Below are 18,329 nucleotides of genomic sequence, written 5' to 3' on the forward strand. Positions count from 1 at the left end.
TAAAGTAAGCATTTATAAAAACAGTTATCTAGATAATTTATAACCATGGCATAAAATTTTTAAAAGGATTTTAAACTGCTTGCCTCAGCCTTTTTTTTTTTTTTTCATTTAACTAACTTTATTGATATATATGGAAATTTGTCATCTACTGGTGTCCTGGATATATAGTCTTGCTTTATCAGTGCAATAATCTGATAAATTCCTTACGGCTGTGTGGGTTAAGTAAATTTTTGGCAAAAAAAAAATAATTTAAAAAAATCATACAAATTCTATTCTTTGCATGCTTCTCCTCTCACCTCTCTCCATTTTTCCCTCAACTCTTCACTGGCAAAAAAATATAGACCTTTCCTTGTATCTCAAAAACTAGAATAACAGGCTCTGCAGCCAATAGGTCTACATCTTAGATGATTCTCCACATGTCCACTAGAGTTAATGGAACCAGATAGGCATGTCTTGGGAGATTGAATAGTTGAGATTAGCTGCACTCCTGAAATGCTCATTTATGATCACTCCACTGATGACGATAAGGCCAAAACCATGAATATTTGTATTGAGTCATTTTTTTTCATTCAACAGGTGGACTTCAAAACCTACCATGAATCAAGTGACCATAGCACCCTGAGGGTAACCTCTGCAGCTAAACACTTTTTCTCCCTTGCTGCTGTTCTACCCCTACTTACACAGAGGAAGACCTTTCTTGCAGTGCATCAACAACAGACGAATCAGTCATGCTACAAATACTTGCTTTCCTTATCCTCCTTTTTGCTTCCTAAAGACTTCAAACATATTTTTACCACCCAAATCAAAACCATAAGAAGCAGCTCCCGTGACAGGTGCCACTGCACAAGGGCAATGGAACATCACATTTCCCTCGCCCCTTGAAAGAGAAGAAATATTCCCAAGGGCCTGCAGAGCTAGGGCCCAATGGATGCAGTCAGGCAACTTCCAGCATGACAGGACATTTCTGGGGCTCTGCAATGCACTGCTTATGGACCTAGAGATTTGTTTGCCTCATACAGGAAAGTCCTGTTTCATTGTGTAATCACTGATCAACTCGGTGCCCCCAGACTGAGCAAGAGACCTGTGTGGAGGGAGCACAGAGCAGGGGTAACCGGAGTGGAAGGTCTCCTCATACTCCTGAAAACCCAGAGATACAAGTCACCATAACTGTCATTTTGAGAGCTGGGCTCCAGAGATCTGTAACCTCTGTGACCAGGCCACTTGGTGGGAGTCCCTAAAACACGGACAGATGAGCTAGGGGCAGTCTGGGACATTCCTCCGCTCCTTTTCTACTGCTAGCTGGTTTATCCCAGATCCAAGGAGAGCTACTGGTGTTCAAATGGTCACAATACACAAAGCAATCCCTCCAGATCACTGCTCACCAAAAAGTTTGTGATGGAGAGGACAAGGTGCTGCCAACTTGCTGCTTTCTCAGATGCTCTGCAGACCGCCTTTCTTCCCAGGCCTCTGGCTGAACACATTATTTGCCCCAGTGATGGCCACGTGTTGTACAACCTCATCAGCCACATGCAATGTGATTACCCCAGTGGAAGAGGGTCACATGGGCTGTATCCGATACATCTGAGCCTGCAACACTGGGATATATGCACCATGTGTACGGCAAGGCTGCAAAAATTTGGGCAAATCTGTGTGATGTTCATTTAGAACTTGTACTAAACATCATATACTCCTTGCCAGAGAAATTGTACCATGAGATGGATAATTTTGAGCCCATTGAAGCTAGATGCCTATGCAAATGTTTTAACACCTAAGACCCAGAAATATTTCTTTCTATCCCCCACGCTGCTCCTAAGTCAAGCGGGTCAGACAGCAACTTATCCTTAAGTCCTTAAGTTCTCATTGCTGCCATCTGAGGTCAAACAACAGTTTGTCTTCTGTTCAGCGTAAGAATTACACCCTTAATCTCACGGACTCAGCAATTAATCAGAGCTGCGCAACTGAAATCCTTGCTAAAGTCCCTCACACAAGCTCAGTCTTCTCCTCATCCCCGTCCAAGGCTGGGGTGAGGAAAGCCTTGTGCTCTCTCCCAAACTCCACCTTTTTGACTCTTTGACTATCAACACAGAGTATGCTGTAAGCAGCCAGAAGTGTATGCCTTACGCATTCACGCGCTCCCAGCCACGCTCAGACAGGCTTTGGCACAGATGAAGCATTGTTCTGTCCCAGGCTTGGCCGCTGGCACGTCTTACGCTCCCTCTGTGCACATTTCCAGCTACATGTTGCTGTACAATTTAGGATGTGTTTAATTTACCTAATGACAGAACTTATGTAGTAGGGGGATAGCAGTGTAACTCTCCAGCAGGAAGTGAATTCTGGTTTTGTATTCTAGTTTTAATTCAAATCCACCAGGAATTTTTTCACACACAGAGACCAACACTATTTGTTATCACAGTTGTATTTCAGTAAACAAAATCACCCGAGTTTATTCCCAAAGGTCATGTACTCCTATGTTAACATGAAAAGTGCTTTGTAAAATTGAGCAGAAGCAATGTCCTTGTGGTACGGTCGTAGAGGCAGTTTAAGGGAAGTGGCTGGGTTCCTGCCCGCTGCTGGTGCATTCTCCTTGCCAGAGGAGAAATAGTGTGGAACAATGTTTGGAAACAGTGTCATTATTAAACAGCGCATTGAAAGGCTGATAGGTGCCCTGTGACAAAAACAAAACAAAACAAAAACAAAAACAACAACAAAAAAACTATCATTGGTGGAATTCTCTGTGTTAACTGACACTGTTATTTTGAGGAACTAAGAGCTTGTGCTGCTTGGCTAGTTTGTTAATAATTTCTGATCAGAATAGGAGGATGCAGGAGAGAGGATGTTCATTTGCTGTTCAGTCCCACCAGTGATCGTGTAAGGTGTGCAGGCTCCTCTGAGCGTCAGTCGATCCCAGTGCCCTCTCCTGGCTGGTACTGACCATGCTGTGATTTTCATCTGCCATGAATCAGCGATTTGCAGAGGTCCAACATTTTGCTTTTTCCCTCTTTGTTTTTTTTTTTAATGTCAGCTAATGCCAGTATCACCATACCATCCAGTCTCCTTGAAAGTGGCTGGGCTCCTATCTATTCCTCTTTTTGTTTCAAACTCATAAACCATTTCTCCCCATTTGTCTTGCTTGGAGAAATAAAGATCATTCCCTTCTAATAGCTGGACTTGGGCAGAATTGCCAAGGTCCAAAGCATTGCCAGCAGCCTGTGGGAGATCAGGGTCTGACTCTAGAACCATGTCATAAATATGACTGAAGGAGTCCTCCTCTGAGGCTTTGCTCCCGAAGTAAACAGAGTCGTAATCCTGGATGTCAACACGAGAAGGTTCTGCTGTAAGCTTGGCAGCCTCCAACTCCCTTTGGAGAGAGGAGAGAAAAAGTGATATTTACATCGTGCTTCTGGGGTGATGACACCAAGTGCTGATCCCTTCTGCTGGACTCATGGCTGGCTCCTGTCATTATTCAGGAGCACTCAGCATCAGAAACTATCATCTACCTGCTCTTAGCATGAAGCACCACATGATTTCCCCTCAGTCTGGAAAGCCACGGGATGCTCTGGAACTAGCGTGTGCCACACGCTGCCTCAGTGTTGCTCCAGCAGTAGCAAGCTGCTGGGCTGACACTGGGTGTCACACACAGAACACGGTAGTTAATGTGGAGCTGCGCGAATCTCACTGCAGCAGCCTTTCACGCTTAGTGGAAGACTTTAGTTTAGGGCTTCTTTTTTAAGATCAGAGATGTTCTGCTGTAGACAAGTCTCTATGCTTCCCATACTCCGCACTCAGAGGCATTTTCCGTGAAAAGCACAGATAGATACAAACAAAAACCTTTACTGCTGACCATTAGGTTAAAGACTTCCTTAACCAGGCAACTCTGCAGAACTGTGTTTCATGACCATGCCTTGGAAAATATATGCTGAAATTTACCATATTTTAGCATTTAAAAACTTTTAATGTGACATATCTACACGGACACCAGATCTCCTTCCTGTTGAAGTGAATGGTCGAATTCCCCATCGTGCTGCTGAGGCAGGGGTTTGTCCTATGGAGGGAAGTTATTTCCCCTTTGGAGCTCTGTGTTCTGCAGGGACTCTCTGAGCTAGCAAGTAGAGGAGGCTGGCACCTATTTTTCTGCTGCTTTACATTAATTTTACATAGGCTAACAGGAAACAATATAAACTTCCTAGGAAGTCTCTGTCTCTTGGTGAAGGCAAATGAAGCCATTCCAGGACAACTTATTTGACAGCGGAGTATTAACTCCATTATAATATTGTTGGTACCTGAACAACTCTCCTTCTGCTCTTCCTCCTCCAACTGGGAATTTGTAACAAATAAATTTATGAAGAGGCATATTGTACTGGGGATATGCACGCAGGGAGGCACATTCCTCCCACCACACGAGGTCCACTCCACCAAGACCAATGCAAAGGTCTGCACAAGCCAGGCTCCCTGCTTGTTGTTCTCCTGCCATAACACTGAGTCTTTATGAGACAGCATAGCAATGCCTGAGAGATCACGAGTTTGCTCTCATACTGCAAACAATCACCACAGCAATGCATGGCTCTGTGCTGGCTCATTTATCCTCCTCAGATATAGTGTGTGTGTGGTGCAGAAGACTCCTAGGTCTTGATTAGACAAAAAAGAATTGATTTAACTAACACAGCCCTGCCCAAGACAGTTCGACCTCCCCCTAAAATGCCAGTTAAAGCACAGAATAAAATTGCCTCCTCTTTCCTCATCACCTGTTCCTCCCACACAAATTAGTCCTTCAGCAACTCGACTGTTCCAGAAAAAAAATCAGTGTTGGCCTTGACTGAGGCTGTGAGTTAAAGGCTGGGAGACTTCCCTGGGTTAAGAGCAACCCCTATGGATATTACTAATCAGTCACCAGTGAGACTGAATGTCCAGTTGCAAAGCTGTGGAAAAAAAAAAAAAAAAAAAGGAGTGCAAGTGCATATTTTTACCTGGCTGCTTGAATTTCCTGTTTGATCATCTCTAATATGGCAGAAAATGCAGGTCTCCTGGTCGGGTTGTGATTCCAACAGGCTTTCATGCACCTAATCAGTCTGGCGAGGTTTGGAAAGCCGAAATCACCAGGAACACTTCCTAACTCCGTGAATTTTATAACCTGTTTTTATTTATCCAGACAATAAAAACAATGTCACATTAACTTTCTGGATGTGCAACTTTGCCAAACAACAAACTTGCTAGCAATAAAAATGGTCAAGCTTGCACTGAATTGCATAATAATTGCATAACAAAATTATTTTTGTGTTAATTGAAGTTAGTAGAAATAAATAGTTCCTTGAAAAGAGGATTTGTACACCTATCGTGTAAATTCCTTAGATAGATGTTTAAGTTTACATTTCAGCCTTCTATTACTGCAGTAAACTGTGTTTCTTCTCTCGGTAGAGGGAATCTATCTCCAAAAAAAGTTGCAGGAGCCTAATAGTATTAGGATAGGTACTCAGCCATCACATCCAGTTGACAAGTTGAAAAAGTCACTGTGGTGGAAGAAGGGACCAGGATGCTGACAAACTGATGGGCAGGCAGACAGCACAATGGAATAGGTCTCCTGCCCTCAGGATCAGGGTAAATACATAAGCAGGGAAGGAGAGAGATTCCTATGAAGCCTGAACACAGATTTCATATGGGAAAATAATAGATGAAGAGAAGAACAGATTATGGGTAAAATGTGCTTTCCTGTCTAAGAAGGGAGTCCCATGACCAGCACTGCAGGTGCTACACTCAGAATGTGAAATACTTCTCAATCCAAATATTGACTGAATTAAGGAGAAAATAGTGACCCCCTTGATAAATGGTAAATCCACACTTGGGGTGGGGATTTCCTTCCATATAGGAAAGAGAAAAAATTGCAAAATTGATCTTCTCACCCTTAGCAAGGTCAGAGTTATGGAGATGTTGATACTGAGTTTCCCCCAGAACATCCTTACCTCCCAGCTGTTCAGCGAATTGAAAGGTTTCAGTGGTTTGTTCATGTGGAGGGTAGTCAACTGGGCTGTTAAAGCTTCCCATATCATAATCCCAAAACTAAAGACATCTGATGCTCTGGAATAGAGCCCATCATTTCTCACTTCTGGGGCAGCCCTATTGAAGCAATGAACAGATTATAGGTCTAACATGTTGCTGTATACTATAGAGCTGGGGTCAAGGCAAAGCAGAGTGGTTCTTGCTTCTCACTGTGGATTCAGAGACTTGAGTTCACACTTGGAAGTAGTGGCTGTTGCTGAGTGTCTAAGTAAGAGAAGATAAGTGGGGTGACAACGGTGCATCATGAGACGTACACCTAAGCTATTGAAGAGAAAGGGGACACAAGGCACAGCGGCATTTTTTTCCAAGTTCAGACTTACAGGAGAATTCAAGTTTTGCTAGAATATCCAAGTTTTCTGCTGGATAAAAAGCTATAAGTCAGTTTCTATGAAGCAAAGAAACAATCATGTTCTGCTGCTTGGACAGGTATGAAGTAGAATATGGAAAAGACAACTTTAAGAGAAAATACTCAGCATTTTCCTCATTTTCCTAGGAGCTATAAGAAGCATATGGATATTGTGAAACAAGATGGTGGCTAAAGCCATGGATGGATAAGACAGAGTTTGTGGTAGGAAAATGGGCAGAAAAGAGAGGGGAAATGAAACATAACAGTGCACTTACCACTTGGCTGCATCAGCTGGCATAACTTTGCGCACGTAAGGCTCAAAGAGGTTGTCATCTGTTCCTGGATGTGGCAGACAGACTGCTCTTCCCCAGCGACCAACTTTTGCCATCACCTTTCAGAAGATAAGGGAAAGAGAAGGGGGATTTAAATCCACAGCATTTATCCACTCTTCAGCAAAAGTAGCCAGAATTCAGTAACTATATTAGTGCAGGTCTTGCTGGACAGTTTATCTGTGTTCTGTCAACAGTGACTAACATCACTGCTTCCCAGTTGAGGGATGAGTAATGATGGATTGACGTGTCTTGACACTTATCTAAGTTAACCTGTCAGAAGTTAAGATAGGCTATATAAGCTTTTTATATAGCCTTCCTCAGAGGATAGAGCTGAGCACCTCCAGAAAACAATTAGATACCTCTTTCCCAGAAGCCTACCTTAGCATATGATGAATCTCCAAGGTGACTCCATTACCACCTGATTTTATTACCACCTGATTAAGGATGTCGTAGTTCAGCCCTGATTGGGACCAGACTACGCAGTCTCTCTCTCACTCCTCCCACCCTCTGAGAGAATAGGGAGAGATAATATAAGAAAAATGGCTCGACGTTTGAGATAAGGACAGGGAGAAAATCCTTAAAGTTACCGTTACGGGCAAAACAGACTCGACTTGGGGAAAACTATTCATTTATTACTAAAAATAGCAGGATAATGAGACAGAGAGCAAGATAACCTCCCCCAACCCCTCCCTCTTCCTGAGCTTAACATTATCTCTACTACCTTCCCCCCGGAGCGGCACAGAGGGGAAGAGGCAATGGGGGTTATGGTCAGTTCATCACATGTTGTTTCACGCCGCTGCTTCATGGTCGGGGGAAGAACTCCTCACATTCCTCCCCTGCTTCATTGTGGGGTCCCTCCCATGGGCCACAGTCCTTTGTGAAACTGCTCCAACGTGGGTCATCTTTTCCACGGGGTGCAGTCCCTACAGAACAGCTGCCCCAAAGGGCCCTCCGCGGGCCACAGCCTCCTTCAGGCCTCCACCTGCCCTGGTGTGGCGTCCTTCATGGGCTGCAGGTGGATCTCTGCTCCTTCGTGGACCTCCATGGGCTGCAGGGGGACAGCCTGCTCCACCATGGTCGTCACCACAGGCTGAAGGGGAATCTTCGCCAGGAGCTGCATTACTCCTCCCCCTCCTTCTTCACTGACCTTGGCGTCTGCAGCTGTTCCTCTGTCCTGGTTCTGGCCAGGATAGAGTTAATATTTACCTGAGCTGGGTGGAGAACTGAAGCTGGTAGCCCCTATGGCTGGGATAGTTAACTAATTAGCTAACAGCTGGGGTTAATTTACCCAAATTAGCCAAAGGGCTATTCCATCCCATCTGACATCATGCTCAGTATATAAGTGAGGAGGGTGCTGAAGGGAGGCCCTCCTGGTTGGAAGAGACTGGATGTAGAGATCTGTTGTGAGCTATTATACTGTATTTGTGTTCCATCACTCTATTGTTTTCTTCTGTCATTACTGTTAAATTTACTTTTTGTTCAATCTCAACCCGCGTGTTTGGTTTTTTTTTTTTCCCTGGTTTTCTTTTGTTTGTCAAATCTCCTCCTATTCTCTCGGAGAGTGGGGGGAGTGAGAGAGAGACTGCGTAGTCTGGTCCCCGTTGGGGCTGAACTACGACATCCTCTCACAAGAAAAGTTCTTCACAACAGGCTGACAGATGCCTCTCAGAATCTCTTCACATCATTCATCTCATCTCCTCTCCACTTATTGCAGCCAGGCCGGGCTGAGTCGGGCCCAGTCGGTCGCCTGGCGGGAGGCCAGAGGGTGAGGCCTGCGCCTCCCCCTCTCCACCTCTGCCCCCGCTCAGCTTCTTCACATCTTCTCTTCTCTTTTTTTTTTCTGTTTTCCCCTTCTTAAATACGTTATTGCAGAGGCGTTATCACAGAACATTCTGCTACCAATCGGCTCGGCCTTGGCCAGCAGCAGATCCACCCTAGGCCCAGCTGAGTCCACTGAACAAAGGGGAGCAACTTCTAGCAGTTTCCTACAGAAGCTACCACCTTAGGCCCCACCTCACCAAACAAAACCACAATAAAGGAAAAAAAAAAAAAAGGACCAAAGTTTTTGCAAACCTCCCTGTTCTAATATAACTAAAAATGCATCTTTCAGCGTGTGACAAACCATGTATGACTGTAGTGCTGTGCTCCTTAACATCCTGCTGTGCATACTTTCCTGCTCATTTGGCAAGGGCTCCATTCGTACAGGGGTCTACAGGGGTGGGAGCAGATTGCAGTTACAGGCAGCAGCGATCTAAGTAGGGTTAGGGAATAATCCTAGACTGAATGAGTAGAAAGAACAAATACCTCTGGGCAACTGCGACCAGAGTTAATGTAAATGTAACTGCACTGTAGGTCACAGTGTATGATCCTCCTGGAATGCAGATATGCCATGGCAGAAGCCACCTGTTCCAGGCAAGTGAGAAGTTTGACATCATCCATGCTAGGACTTGCAGCAACTTCTGTTAGGGACTTTGGGTTGCCATCAAGAGGCTTGGAGATCTGCAAAAGGGATACATGAGAAAATTAGGGAGAGCAGTCAAAGGGCAAATGCTTACTAGCAAGTTACCACAAACAAAGCAGAGCTCTGCCTCTATACATGCCTCTCTGAGCAGTTTCCTATCTGCCAAGCGTGAATAGCAAGATGCTGTATTTTGCCCCGGATCTGTGTGTTTTGCCTACTTTGTGCACAGGTGCAATGTGCAGAGGTTCCTGTGCTAGCCCTGAGTGAACAACAGGCAAAGCCCAAAGCTCTGCAAGCTGGGGAAACACACTCAAGTCAATGCAGAATTAACTTCTCTGCATTTAGGGGAATGTGTTTAGTGTGGCATAGTGGGGATGATATTTCATCCTTACCTGATGGGATTTTGAAACTACACCATCCCCAGACACTGCAAGCAGTCGTACAGTGATCACAACCATATGCTGTAGCAGTGCTTGATGAGGGCACCACCTTGCAAAAGACTTGGAAGACACAAACTGGGATGAGGTCTCTGACTCACAGAGTTTACAGTCCATTGTGTGACAAACAGCCCCTTTCTTTAATTCTTCACTCACTACAGAGCAGCTCTTTCAATCCCTGCTGTGGCTAAACGCTTTGTAAAACACTGTACAGTCTCCCAGTGGCAGCTGGCAGAACTCCCCACTGCGGTTCAGCTCCTTGAAATGCGTGAATGGCAGAGTAGTCAACAGCCGTTATCACAAAACACTTAATGCAAACAGTTACAGCTATGTGGCAATTTCCCTAGTCAAGGAAAGACTCAGCAGCAGGAAGATTGCAAAGATAACAATCTCATTCCTCTGTCCAGAATCCTTCCTAGAAGGCTCTTCTTGTACACTATCCAGTATCCCAGCTCAAGACATGACAAACCTAGGCACTGGGTAATATGTCAAAGAAAATCTTTGTACAGAGATATTACTCTTTTCTCCACCACACTGATATAAATGCAGAACTTCTGCATTTGCAGAACTTCTGCAGAACTTCTCTTGAATTCAGAAGAATCATTCCTGATTAACGTGACAGCAGAATTATCCAGTAATGTCTTCATCATCTGCAAAAAGACCTCTTCATGGTGTGATAACTGATTTTCAACATTGGCAGGACAGGCTCATGGAAAGGACAATCTATGATACAGTTCTGATGTGATTATGAAAGTCAGTTAATTACAGAGAAATAAGCCCATTGATAATAGGCTGAAAATCATTCTGCTGTGGATTTACACCTCCACCACCCTTGCTTACGGGAAAAGTAAAAAGCACACAGATAATTACTAGCTCCTTATTACCAGGGTGAATATTCCTTTTCTGAGGTCTGCACCTCTGCTTTCAGAGAGAAGAAAAATGACCTTTCTCTGCCTGCTTTGCTCTGACCAGGTATTTCACAATGGATCTGCACAAACACAGCCTTTCTAACAGGAGCAAATTTACACTTTGTGCTTCCTCAAGCTTCTTGTTTCTGCCACCACACACAGCAATGCATGCACACTCACCACTATCAAAAATCACGCAAAGAGAGTAGCAGAAGCTTGCAATTGCAAAATGCTAGAGATGCATGTAGACAGAGAGCTTAGGGACTGACTGGTTGGTGACATGATGCGCCTGGAGAGCACTCCTCTATTCACAGAGCCTGGGATAGACCTAAAGGCCCTGCACTGATTCCTGTACTTCCAGGTAACATCACTGCTGCTGTGGGACTGCTTTTATCATCACCCATGGGGTGTCTCCTTGTGCTAACTCACTCCGGAAATGACTGCCTTGGTGTTTCTGCTGCGGCTGAGGAAGGAAGAGAGTCTTCTGTGTGATTGTACTTGGAGGACATGCTGGGGACAACTTCAGTAAACATCACCAACATATTTTATGATCTCAGATAATGAGGAGCAAATGGGTTTCACTGAGAAAAAAAAAATGCTGTACCCACCCAAGGAACAGGAATGTTGTCTACACAAATGACTCAGTATTTTTATACTGATAACCACTGAATGAGAGATTAAGTCAGTAGCAGTCAGTCACGTAAAGCCATGTCTGTGTGATTATAACTGGAGAAATCACTGTATGAGGGGAATGTCAGACATGTCTAGGTGAAAACATAAGCTCCTAGAAACTCTGAATCTAAGCTCAGAGTTAGGGAAATCAGGCCAGCAGGAATCACTGAGGACCACTCCACGACTTGCTGAGATGTAAAGAAGAGAGATGTCAGCGCTGTTAGTAGTAAAACTCCATCAAAGAAGAAAATCCTATCCAGAAGCTTACACACTGTCTTTCTTAGAAATACTGTAGTGAGATGCCAGAGCATTCCCTTTACCAGGCAGTAAAGATTTCCAATGTTGGCAAAAGACAAGAAATTTATAAAAAAATACTTAAGATTATTAATGTGATCTAGCAGCAGCAGCAGCAGGCATCAGTCACACAACATCTGACTTGTTCAGAGCTCAGAATAATAACCCTGGCCAGGGCAGCCCCCTCCACCTTGCAAGGTCCCTTGGAGGCTCCAGCAGTTCTCCAGGACTCCCCTTCGCATCTCTGCCAGGCTGCTTCCTTTCTCTGACCTCTGCTTTGGGCCTGGCTTCAGTTCCAGTCTTCTCTCAGGATACTTACCCCAGCTCCTCCCTGGGTGATCCTTGCCCATGCTGTGGCCATTTCTACCCTCACAGCTTGTGCTCTGAGCCCCCTCCCCTCCTTGCTTCTGGTGCCTCTGACCCAGGTATAAAGAGCCCTGTCACAGGTACATCTCCCTGCCTGCCCCAAGCCCTGTGGGACCTCCCCAGAGTCGACCCTGCTCCACGACTCCCACTCTAGGGCTTCCACCATCCCTCCCCATCCTCCACAATGGCCCACATCTGGAACTTGAGAGGTCACAGCCACTGTGACTCTGATTTTGTAAATCTATAGTAAGACACTCTAGAAAAGTTTGATCTTGTAATTTTGCTATGAAGAAAGAATTTATTTTTCTTAGCTCCTTGATGATCTCCCAGAGCACAGTGGAATATCTAAACATAGTCACAAAGCTACCTCCAAACCAAACTACCTTCCACCTGAAACAAGTTGTGTTTCAGGAGTGCAAGAGAATAGTGGTGACAATCCATGGAAGACAAACAGTACCAAAGGCATAAGATTCATATCAGAATTCACATCACACTCATGTTAGATATTTCTCTCTGGTTTTCTTCACTGACTCAGATCCGGACCCTCAAAAGCTAAAACCCTCCCACAGCTGCATCACATCTGACCTCTCTTATCTCTTCTCCAAATCCGAACACACAGCCCTCCCCCACTGGCACTCTATGCATGGGAAGCCAGGCCACAGACATTACCCACTTGGTGACACAGAGCCATGGCAAAGTTCTCACAAGTCATTCTTGCTGCACTCACCAGGGTGGTGGTCATGGGGAAGCAGTGCATGATTTCTTTTACTGGAAGTATGTTCTCATGTTGTAACGTGTGAAGGGCCATCTTGGTCATATGGTTCATTCTGAATGATACCAACTCACACAAGCAGCCGTCCTGTAAGAGAGCCTGAAAATCAGCCACCAGTAGCAGCAAGATGCCACCATCTTTATGGAGACAAGGATATAATTTGAATCCTACCTGTTACAGCAATGAAGAGCCAAGCTCTTCCTGCAATAACCATAGTGAAACTCAATTTACTTTAATGAAATGACTGGAGATTTAGTCTTTGTAATGGAAGAAAGTTGCATTTACTGGCCCTATCAATTTAATTAGCTTTCTGAATGACTGAAGAGTAAAAAAACAGTTTGATGGTTTAACTTAATTTGCATTTGTAAGAAACAAGTGAAATTTTCCATTTGTAAGTGTCTTAAAATTTGGAAAAACAAACTCACATATTCAAAATATATTCTGAAATTTTATTGGCCTAACAAGATTTTGTCTGAAAAGATCATTTGCTACTTATACAAAACATATTACTTATTAGGAAAAAAAAGTTTTACATGTATTTTTTGTCAATCAATTTACTCATAGTGAAAAAGTTCATCTTGAAAGTCCCAGAGGCAGATGAACTTTGTCAGGTCAAACTATACCAAAAGGAATAAACAAAATCATAAAGAAGTGTCACAGAAAAGACATAGATATATAAGTTTTTCCATCATATTTCTTTTCCAGCTATCCAAGGAATTTGCCTTATTCCTCTGAGTTGTCTTAAACTGGCTCCTGTGGTTAAAATGGGCATTTACAAATGATGAAGTTGTGAACAACTAATGCAATTTGATCGTCTCTACAGCACAGAAAAAAGATTTTTTTTTTTCTTGTTTGACTGCCAGCATAATCTTTAAAGATTCAGCCAGGCTGAGTTAAAAAATTGCTAGTGGTGACAAATCTACCACCAGTCCTTTTGTCTGATTTTTTTTATCTCTAGGTACTGGCTCTTGACATGATTTTGACTGCAAGGCTTAAGTATTTCTATCAATACAGCAGATAAAGTTTTAGAAAAGATAAAGTGATAACAATTAAATAAAAGCACTACCTTTTGCTCAACCATGTCTTCGCACTTCTCTGGAAATATGTTGGGTGGATCATTCTTCTTGAAGTTGCCTGAAGAAACAGCAAGACAAAAATACAAGGAAGGCTATTTCTCCTCAAATGTATACAAGTTGTATGTTGTTGACACACCAGCATAGATGTCTGAAAAGTTGCTCCTAATTAATCCCTACCAAAGGAAGAAGATCTGCATCAGTCCTCAGATTTTTTAATGAGGTGTGTTTAACTTTCCACTGTGGCTGAACCATACAATCACTTTGCCAGAATGTGCTCTTGCAAAAAAAAATGCCTCCCCAGGAAAGTAACTTGTGCAGAACAATCTCCCACCAAAAGGGCAGGCTCCCTCCTCCCATCCACAGGGCTGCCATTTCCAGCACAGCATGTTCTGCCAGCCGAAGGTGAAGGAAATTGGAATGGGGAAACTCAAAACCCATCCAGCAAGGTTACACTGTGTGTTTCTGAAAGAGTCAAAGCTTCAGACAACGACCTGTTTGTGACATCCCTTATTCTCCTAATTTCTGAGGTCTTTCAGGAATTGATCTCACAAGATTTCAGTGTTTATAAAGCCTCAAATTCTTAGTGTTGTCTCATCACCCATGCTCAATCTCACTGGGTCTCATTTGGCAGTTTCCCACACACTAGGTTAACTGCTGAAGCACAGATTGCCTTTTCAGGATTGATAACACCTGTTTGGGGAGGTTTTTCATATAAACTGTTAGAGCCAAGCAGAACCTTCACCCAGAACTCATCCAGACTGTAAGTGAGCTGCTAACTTATCCCCAAACTTGCATTTCTGGATTGCCGTCTGTAGAACTCTGAAAAACTTTATGGAAAGATCTTTTGTCATTAGATGCTTGAATCAATTAGTATATCTGAATATGATCGCAATGTGATCAGTTCCTTCAGCAAAGCCCCTGATATTTCTGTGGGTTACCCAAATGCAACCCAACCTTCTCTTCAGACACTCCTGATTCCAGTATATGCATTTTGCAAAGCCTCTTGCATTCTCCTATTATTACATCTGTTGATTTCCTCTTGAAAAAGAAACACTGTTAAGAAAGTTTTCTTGCCAGAGACATTTGTCATGCATGTTTTGAGAAAACTAGTCCATACCTTTGCTGTCAAGGTAGCCCTGTAAAATGAAAGGGAAAAGAAATATAACTAATCTTGACCATTTTTAGTTATTATTTCTGCTTACGTCCATCTATGCAGACAGAAATACCAGTACTCCCACTTTTAAATCATGTAGCACCATTTAGCCTTTGAGATCAAATTATATCAGAAAAATCAGGTTTCAGCAGTCCAGGTCTTGGGAAGGAGAGGGCTTCCAGATTGCCTTTCATTCCCCAAACAAGACAAGCCTGCTGTGAAATGCTGGTGCTAGAACAGCTTGAACATACTGAAACAACCCAGGCTTAAGTAGGATCCCAGTGGTGTAAATCCTTTGCTTTTAGCTTAAAACTTATAAAACATTTTTCTTCATGTCTGAAATCAATCTGATTTTCTGGAGTCCACTATCAAGTCTGTTAAATAGGTACTTCTACTTTGGGCCAAATGCAGTGGAGAAGTGAAAATAAGACAACACTTACATACATCCCGTTAGCACATGTGATCAGCAAGGCTGCTTCTGACCCTTTTTTTTCCCACAGGGCCAGAGAAACCAAATCTGCTTGATTTAGGCCTGGCCAAGCACAGCTTTCCTACCATTTGAAGTTCAGTAGTGACCAGGCAAGTGCTCGACAAAGCCAGACTGTTCAAAGATTTACACACACATTTTGTGAGACCTGATCATCAGAGTACCAGGCTGGCTTTCTCAGTATGCATATCTGGTTTTCAACAAACATGTTCTTTAGATAGATTACCCTGCAATTATTAGGATAATGATTAATCACGATTATTGATTACGGATTAACACTGTGTGATGGTTTAGCCCGAATCACCACACAGTTTCTCACTCACTCTCCCCCTCCCCAGGGGGATGGGGGAGAGAATTGGGAAGGAAGGAGAACTCGTGGGTTGAGATGAAGACGATTTACTAAAATAAAAGGGAAAACTACAATAATAACAGAATATAAGGATATTAAAAATATACAAAGTGAACAATATGTGTTTTCTCACCACCCGATGTCCCAATGACCGATACAGCCCGTCCCGAGCAGCGATCACGGAAACAAAACCGAGCAGCAAGCAAAGGAGCAAAAAGGAGCCAGCAAGGTAGGGGGAACGATGCCAGCAAAAACAAGCAGGAAGGATGGATGCCAGGAAGGCAGATACCCACCCTCGCCTGCCCCCACTTATATACTGAGCATGACGTTTATGGCATGGAATACTCTCTTTGGCCAGTTTGGATCAATTATGCTGTCTGTCTTTCTCCCAGCTTCCTGCATCTGCAAATTAGCGAGACTTGGAAAGCAGGACGGTGTCCTTGGTCTCATTCACAACAACTGGTATCATCAGGGTGTTTATGAACATTCTTCACACACAAAATCCAAAACATACCAGCTACTGAGAGGAAAAATTAACTCCATCCCTGCCAAAACCAGGACACACTGATTGCTACTAACCATTAGTAGATATGAGTGGCAGCAGCCAGTGCCATAGACACTACGCTCTAGAACATGCAAAAACATATTTACAAAGCTGGCAGATCTGGAAAGCTTACTTAGCAGCTTTGACAATTACCATTGTAATATCTTCCTCACAGATGGGAGAGAACTGGCTCATTATCTCATGTAGCTTGTCCACATCTGACCCTAGAAAAAGAAAAGAAAAGGAAGGCTGGAGTTTGTATTTCATACCACCCAAATGCTGAGGGCAGGGATAGAGCTCCTTTTGCTGTCATGGCTGCAGTCTCTCTGGGGCAAATGGTATGGCTTAGCTTTTGTGGAACTGAAACAAAAAATCTGGCTAAGAGCTTCGGGCTGCAACCAAAGAATGTGTTATTATAAGTAAAGTATCTAACAGTTATTTAAGCAGGATGAAAGTCACTCATACGCTTCAGCCCCCACAGGGATGGTGGCTCTTATATTGCTGTGCTTCCAGCACAGACAAAAAGACTCAGAGACTCTGCAGCCCGCTCTTCATGAAGACCAATGTACCACGTGCCTATGGGGTTTTCTCCTGAAATGATCCTGAAGAGACGGCAAGTGGGGAGGGAGGAACTCATTGTAACAGATGTCAGTCTGCACATGGTGTTAGTCACTTCATGTATGTGAGGAAGGTGCTCAAACAAGGTACTGAAAAGTGAATAAAGAGCTCTACAGACAGGCATCAAGCTGGGAAAGAAATGACTTTTCAGTGACCCATATAAAAGGATGATCTCAGCCTAGCTCCCACTGCTGACACAAACTCTGGTAATTCTGTTGAGTGTAATTACGGTAATTACGTCCTCTGCTGTATCTGTGCGTTCTGAACTGGCTGCTCAGACTTCCCAGAAACCTCTGCTGTATACTGGTATACGCAGGCAGCCAAAGGCTTGAATCAACTTTAGAGTGAACCTTGATTAAGTCAAATACAGGTTAAATATTTCTAGCATTGGAGGCTAACCTCTACTGATTAAAATGTCTTAAAGCTTCTGAGTCAAGGGGCTGCAGCAGTTAGTGATGACCAGGCAGCAGAAACCACCATGGGTGTGTTCCCATGTCGTGTGAGCACTGCAAATAGTTACAGGAAATGTCTAGGCCCCTCCAAAGACCAACAAGTTCCTCTGTGGAGACTCAAAACCTCCTGCCTTTATCTCTGTAGGGCTGTTCCAGGCTATTGTAAGTGTCAGGTTCGTGGCATCATGCTATGAAAATTCATTGTCATCATCTCAGGAGTCTCTTATTAAATAGCTTCTGTAATGAAAGAGAATTCAACCAGCCAAAATTGTTGTTAGTTTAACTGGAAATAATTAAGACCTAGGTGAGTAATTGTGGAGAGAGGTTTCTATCCCTTTGACTACGCAATGCACCAGGTTAATGGGATGAATGAAATCAGATTCCGCTACCTAAAAGCCAAGGTCCCTACACAGAGGTAGACCTGAGCCTTCATTTGAAGGAGAGATACACAGAACAAAATGGGGTACAATAACGGAGTGGGATTGGTGGAGAAGTTTACCTAGACTCTGACAGCATCAATTAATAGAGAATTTATCAGCCACGTATATTATACCGTATACACTTTTTAATGCATTGAACAGTCTGCTTGGTTATGGTTACTGTTGCTCTAGAAGCTGTAACTGACATGGGAAGGTGATAGGTATAGACATACTGCTGTCTGAATTCTTCAGACCTAGCTATTCACAGTAGGAGGAATTTTACACCACTGGTCTGGTGTTTTGCTGGTAAAAGGAAGGATCAGAAGCAGGATTCTGGGAATAAAGAGTGTCCCTAAGATTAGCTCTCTAGATGGTGGAATTCCTCCAGCTGTAAGGCTCTGCTCCTCTGCAGGAAGGAAGGGACACATGCTTTTCATGGCTACATTTATCTTAAAACTGTATGGTCTGTAAAACTGTAAGGTCTCTAATTCTGCATCTGTACAGCCCTAGCACAGTCCCTTGACTGGGTGTCACAATGCTACAAATTACCAGTATTGCATTACGTAGTCATTGATACAGTGATGTTTGACCA

At 43.5% G+C, this 18,329-nt stretch overlaps 1 protein-coding gene across 1 annotated transcript; it reads right to left on the bottom strand.

Moving 5' to 3' along the window:
* Positions 1-3,018: 3,018 nt before the first annotated feature.
* On the bottom strand, positions 3,019-12,637 carry LOC147600091 (insulin-like growth factor 1 receptor). Its single transcript, XM_086752744.1, has 6 exons — positions 12,595-12,637; positions 9,034-9,228; positions 6,673-6,788; positions 5,955-6,108; positions 4,965-5,128; positions 3,019-3,358 (listed from the first exon to the last, which is right to left on the bottom strand). The coding sequence occupies exons 1-6, from the start codon at positions 12,622-12,624 to the stop codon at positions 3,019-3,021; spliced, it is 999 nt and encodes a 332-aa protein (XP_086608870.1). The 5' UTR covers positions 12,625-12,637.
* Between the last annotated feature and the right edge of the window lie 5,692 nt (positions 12,638-18,329).

The sequence above is a fragment of the Chlamydotis macqueenii genome, chromosome 7 (genome assembly GCF_036417535.1).
Source record: "Chlamydotis macqueenii isolate bChlMac1 chromosome 7, bChlMac1.mat, whole genome shotgun sequence".
NCBI lineage: Eukaryota > Metazoa > Chordata > Aves > Otidiformes > Otididae > Chlamydotis > Chlamydotis macqueenii.